At 41.4% G+C, this 5988-nt stretch overlaps 2 protein-coding genes across 3 annotated transcripts in view; both read left to right on the forward strand.

Moving 5' to 3' along the window:
* Positions 1 to 3534, forward strand: part of ANKRD49 (ankyrin repeat domain 49) — a 3804-nt gene extending 270 nt beyond the window's left edge. For both annotated transcript variants that reach the window (XM_026071908.1, XM_026071907.1), the window contains exons 2-3: positions 584 to 851; positions 1722 to 3534. In XM_026071908.1, coding sequence (XP_025927693.1) covers positions 597 to 851; positions 1722 to 2183 — 717 coding nt within the window. In that variant the 5' untranslated portion in view covers positions 584 to 596 and the 3' untranslated portion in view covers positions 2184 to 3534. The remainder of the gene's footprint in view (positions 1 to 583; positions 852 to 1721) is intronic.
* Positions 3535 to 5898: 2364 nt separating this feature from the next.
* The window catches only part of CUNH11orf97 (chromosome unknown C11orf97 homolog), a 7096-nt gene continuing 7006 nt past the window's right edge, over positions 5899 to 5988 (forward strand). The window contains exon 1 of the mRNA XM_026071898.1: positions 5899 to 5907. Coding sequence (XP_025927683.1) covers positions 5899 to 5907 — 9 coding nt within the window. The remainder of the gene's footprint in view (positions 5908 to 5988) is intronic.

Genomic DNA, 5988 nt, shown 5'->3' on the forward strand with positions numbered 1-5988 from the left:
CGGATGGGAGACCACAGGTGGAGGACGTGCTTGGGGCGAGTGCTAAAACCTGCTTGCGAGGCCCGGACCCTGGGGGTTCAGATAAACCGGTCCCGAACGCGGGGCTGGCTCCTGCTGGCCACCCTTAACACTGCCGGAGGGTTGGGGCCTCCTCGAGGGGTTTGGCCCCGCGGGAGCGGATCGAGGCCTGTGGCCCTGGGTCCAGCCCAGCTGCAGCCCCTCTCGGCCTCGAAACGAAATCTGGCGTCTTCTGTGTCCTCCAAAGGGAGCGGTGGGTCGAGTTCACTGTACAAAATACCTGCCCGCTCCTGTGCTGTGTCTCTGAAGGTGCTGTAACTGCAAAATGGTGATGTTCTGCTTGCACAGTGTAGGTGTTAACTGGGAACCCTGACAGTGTTGGTAACATCCAAAAGGAAAAACATATGCTTCTTGACTTCTGCTGTTCAACAGTGAAACAATGAAAAAAAAAATCAAGAATAACTTTTGTGTTTAAGATGGAAAAAATATGAAAGAATGTGGAAAGAATCATGATAGCAGCAGCAGGAGAGGAAGAAATTAAATATTGTGTGTCTGGTTGCTACAGGTGCTAGCCGAAAATGAGTGAAGGTAAACATTTAGATGAGGAAGATGACAGCGAGCAGTTGTCGGATTTTACGGAGAACTTTAACCAACTTGAATTGCTGGAAACGCACAGGCATTTGATTCCTGTAGGAACTCAGAGTTGTTGGTCAGGACAGTCTGAAGACGAAGAAGATGAACAAGAAAAAAGTGAGGAATGGTATGAAATGCAAGAAAAAAAAATGGAAAAAAATCCAGAGAAATTGCTACTCTGGGCGGCTGAAAACAACCGGGTAAGATGTTCATTTTCCTTGTATGCATCACTGACAATAATGTTATCTTGAATAGGTATCTATAACTTCTTCCATGAACAAAAGCCTTACATATACTTTATTTTATATCTCTGAACTGTTTTTGTCAAGGTTTTGCAAGCCACTCCGTGTAAAATATCRCTGTTTGTAGTACACCCACCCATCCACCCACTCCTGGGTAAATTAGTTTTCAGAACAAAAGCTCTGATTGTAGTTCCAGTAATAGCACTGTTCTTAAACTGCTATAAACTGAAAGCATGCAAGATTCTTTCCTCACAGAGAGTAAGCCTTTTAATTGGGGTGAAAGGGGTGAATCTAAAATCTTCTTTTTCTCCAAAGCTACATGTCCAGGGAATTCAGTGTCTGTTTTCCTTTTTAGTGCAAAAAGGATTTTTATTCTTCAAAGTGGGGGAGAAAAGACCAAAATTCCTGTTATGTAGCTTATTACACCCTTATGTACATTCCTTTTCATTAGTTTTCTGTTTAATACAAACAAGATCCATTTACAATTTTGTGGAGGTATTAATTTCTATATAGTTATTTGGGAGAGGATTCAAGGCAAAGGCACTCCTAAGGCACTATAACTAAATGCTAAAAACTAGTGGGGGGGGCGGGGGGTTGAACTATGGCTGTGTATTTTTGTACCAGACTGTTGATGCTTTATCTCTAAAAGAACCAGTGACAAAAAATAGTTTTATTTTTAAATTTCACATTGCACATAAGCTTTTTGGAGACTAACAGCAACTTACTTTTTGTAGTACTTTTTGTAGTACTTTTTTTAGAACACAACAATAAAAGCCATACATCTCACTTGCAGAGTTTCATATTAAATTATCTGTTTTCCTTACATAGCTGAGTACGGTGCGAAGGCTTCTTTCCCAAAAGCTAGTTCCAGTTAATGCTCGTGATGAAGATCAATACACTCCTCTCCATCGAGCTGCCTACAGTGGGCATTTGGACATTGCACATGAATTGGTTGCCCAAGGGGCAGATGTTCATGCGGTGACAGTGGATGGCTGGACACCTCTGCACAGTGCTTGTAAGTGGAACAATACGAAAGTGGCCTCATTCTTACTTCAGCAGGGTGCAGACATCAATGCTCAAACAAATGGATTGCTGACACCGTTGCATATTGCTGCAGGAAACAAAAATAGTAAACAAACCCTTCTACTTTTGCTGATGAATCGCTACGTGAAACCAGACCTGAAAAATAACTTGGATGAAACTGCCCTTGACATTGCTAGGAGGACTGATATATACCACTACCTTTTTGAAATAGTAGAAGACTGCATAAATTGTGTGTCAAATTCTTAAAAGTTGTAATTAAGCTTGTGAATATGAGTTTTACTTCCTCTTGATTGTAATACAGGACTGTGTATGCTCAGCAGTGGTGGTCTGTCCGTTCTTATCAAAGACTTAATCGGAGATACTTTAGTATTCTTATAAATCAAAATATTAGGTTTCTTTGCAATTCAGCTACAGTGGGCTAATACTCTGAAGCATGGCCACTGTTACTGAAGGTATTCAGAAAGTTTCAGTGAATTCAGTAGTTTCAGTGAGTCTTCACTTAACTAGTGCAAATTTGGAGGGACCTACTGTAATTAGTCCCAAACAGTAATGTCTTTCAAAGCGGGAGGGAAAACTGGAATATTTACCTTATGTGAAAAAGTTCTGGCTTGGTTATGCCATCTTTATTAAAGCTCATTTGAAACTTATTGAGAAATTAAAGACTGCATGAAAGCTCAGGATGAATGTAACTTATTTGGGGGATACACAGAATGTTTGGTGATGCTCGTATAAAGCTTGTTATGAAATATTTAACAGTAAATGTTATGTTGTCATATTTTAATTGAAAGCTCAATAATGAATGCAATTGCCTGTTCATAATCAAAAGCATTATTCATAGAATGCTAAAGTAGTTTCAGTTTATTTTTCCTGGTACTTTAGAGAAAGTAATTTTCTTGAAAAGATCCTGTTTGCTTTTCTTTGCAAATTACTTGAGTGAAGTTTTACTGCCATGGATATGGCATTAGCTGGAACAAGTGAACCTTAACTGTGTGAAGATAAGCAGTCAACATACTATTGTGTTTGTGTCCTGCACTAAGTTAGTTATAACTAAATCAATCAACTGTGTTTCTGCTCCATTTTTGAATCCCTAGAGAGAATCTCTTATTCCAACTCAAATACTAGGACACCAGCATGCTTTAAAAACTTCACATTTTCCTCAAAATTCCCTAATTTCCAGACAATTCTGTTCTCTTCATTTCCTTACATGATGCATTTTTAATTCATGATAGCTAGCATTGCTAACTCTAGGCACTCAGATGTGAGCTGGGCTTCCAAAAGTCCTGACATTGATTTGACTGCCATTATTTAACCAATCTTGAGATGTATTATTTTTTATTTTACAATTGTGAGTCCTTTAGCATGCAGCTGAAGGCAGGCTTTTATCTGCAGTCATGCAAGCTAGGACCTCACTTGTTTACAATGAAAGCTAGGACCCTTAGGTATTCTCATGACTCTGAGTTCAAGGACTTTAATGAATAGGCTAAGTTCACCCAAAGATTTGCAGAAAAAAATCAGAAGTGTTGATAATACTGTATGTTCCTTTTTTTCCACTTTGCCCAATGACTAACACTATGGAATAAATATATCCAAACTGTTAGACTCTGAGCAAGCTTCTCTCATAGCTGTCTAAAGAGATACCTCTTAACTTGAACAGCATACTGCAATTTCAGCTGATCCTGCCTTTACACAGCTATAGCTAGCTAATCACAGGACTGTGTCACAATTACTTGAGGGGTGCACTTTTGTCACCCAGGATCCTGATCAGCAACTGTCTATTACTAAAATGGGTTCTGTCATTCCTGCTAGCATTAGTGTTCCCCTGAGGTGTGTATTCTGCAATCTTAGTTCCAAGTACTCCATTTGGTTTAACTTAGCAGGAAATCTTTAGGTAATGCTATATCAGCATTACTGTTCACTGTTACTGTTCATCAGCTACAGTGATCAGCATCTCTGTCAACTTCTTTTTTGAGAATTAACATCTTTGGATTATTTAGCTATCAGTGAGAGGTCCATTAATATACAATTCCAGGATGGTTTGTTTGTTTGTTTGTTTTGCTTTTTGCTTGGTTCAAGTGCAAGTTTCAGACAAAAATCATAACCACATGCAAGTATTTAATGAGTGAGTTTTTAAGGACCAGTATAGTACATCTCAGAACAATTGCTTTGAGCAGGCAGGTTTTTTTTGTCGTTCCCCCCCCCCCCCATCAGAGTGGATTAGAAGGATACTGGCAGAAATTCAGCAATGCAGTTAGCCCAGCATGTGATCTGTAAAGCAATGGATGAGAATTGGACACTAAAATTTTTTCCCATGATAATAGCACACTGTACGATTCTGAGCTTCAACTTTCCCATCTATAATTTAAGACTAGAGAAACTTGTTTCTATTTGTAAATCAGCTTGAACTGAAAAGTGAATACAAGATTTGAAGTACTGTCACTCACTATTAAGAACTATAACAAAACATTTTGTTGGCCTGTGCAGACACCCTACTAAGTGCTTCCCCCCAAGCTCCTTCCAGATGCCACTAATGCAGACTTGGCGTGCATTTTTAATAGCAGCAGCCAGTGGGGCTGGGGTATGTTGGTCTGCATTTGATTCTCTGATTTGGCACCCAAAGAGGTCATCTCCACCGCACCAGCTTTCTACAGCACTGTTCAGCATTTCTGTTAGAAAATACAGAACCGCCTTTGAAATATGAGTTGTACAAGATAATTTTTAATGCTCAGTATTTTGGAAGTCTGGTTTCTGGACATCTGTAGAATATGAATGTACCTTGAAATGCATCAAGGGAAAACATAGAAATGTGTTGTATGGATCTTGTTTCACTTTTCATTTGTAATTATGTTTTAAGCTTTTATTAATAGCTTTGTAAGTTTTAGACACTGAACAAATTATAACATTAAGCTTCTAGAACACAGATACTCATTACTAAATCTAACAGCTATACAAGAACATACAAACACATCAGTGTGTCTTCTTATCTGAAAAAGCAGATGGGCAAGTTCAAATTTCCAGAATCATCATTCATTGCACTGGAATTACTGATTACACTGTGTGTTTGTGTAACCAGACGTGGTTTACATCTTTTGTATTCTCACTTTCCGCTGTATGTGAAATACGACTTTGACAAAGCTATCTCAGCTACGCACCAAAGCAAAACTGTGTGTGTGCGTGCGTGTGTGCATGCGTATGTGCTGCCATCTGGTGCCATTTCCCATTTAGTACAATAATTACCACTCTCTCAAATTTCAAAAAAAGAATTAAACAGCAGCAAAGCAAGGAGAGCTGAAACTCTGCTTCGCTCCTATAAATAATGTCCCAAGATGCTTCATTTTATAAAGGACATTATTAAAATCAGGCTGATGCTTTCGACTGTTAGATTTACATCAGGCATCCAATAAAACCGGATTTGCCTGACTTTATTTTTATCAACCCGCTGCTTCTTCCTTTTGGATGAATAAGACATCTTTTTAAACTACAAGGCAGTGGCGATACTCAGTGCAGGTACAAACAAGATCAGTCGGGGCTGTGCATGCAGTACCTAGCGATATGGCCTTGCACAAACCAACCCCCCTTTTTAACCAACCACTTGATTTTGGGGTTGCCATCCCCTACGTGTCCAAAGCAGGCACGTAAGCAGCAGTGACCTGGCGTCCCACAGAGCAGCCCGGGGGCGTTTTTAAGGTGGCCTAGGCCGGAGTGTGCAATAGTACAGTCAACACATTAATGTGACTGGATGAGCGCTGCCTTTGAGGTCGCCCCCGCAGCCGATCGTTACCTCCGGCTTGTGAAAGGGGTGAAACGCCTCAAATGTGAGCGGCGAAGGGCTGGCTCCCAGGCATGCGTCCCCCGCAGGACGAGGCTCGTCACCCCAAACACAGCTGGCTCCCCACCCGCGGCGGCGGCGGCGCCCCTGAGGGCGGCCCCAAGATGGCGGGGGCGGGCTGGGGGCGGCCCCAAGATGGCGGGGGCGGGCTGAGGGCGGCCCTAAAATGGTGGGGCGGGCCGGGAGTGAGCTAAGGGCCGCCCGCGGGGCAGCGCGAGCCGGGCT

Source organism: Apteryx rowi, unplaced genomic scaffold, assembly GCF_003343035.1.
Source record: "Apteryx rowi isolate R43461 unplaced genomic scaffold, aptRow1 scaffold_332, whole genome shotgun sequence".
Taxonomy (NCBI): Eukaryota; Metazoa; Chordata; class Aves; order Apterygiformes; family Apterygidae; genus Apteryx; species Apteryx rowi.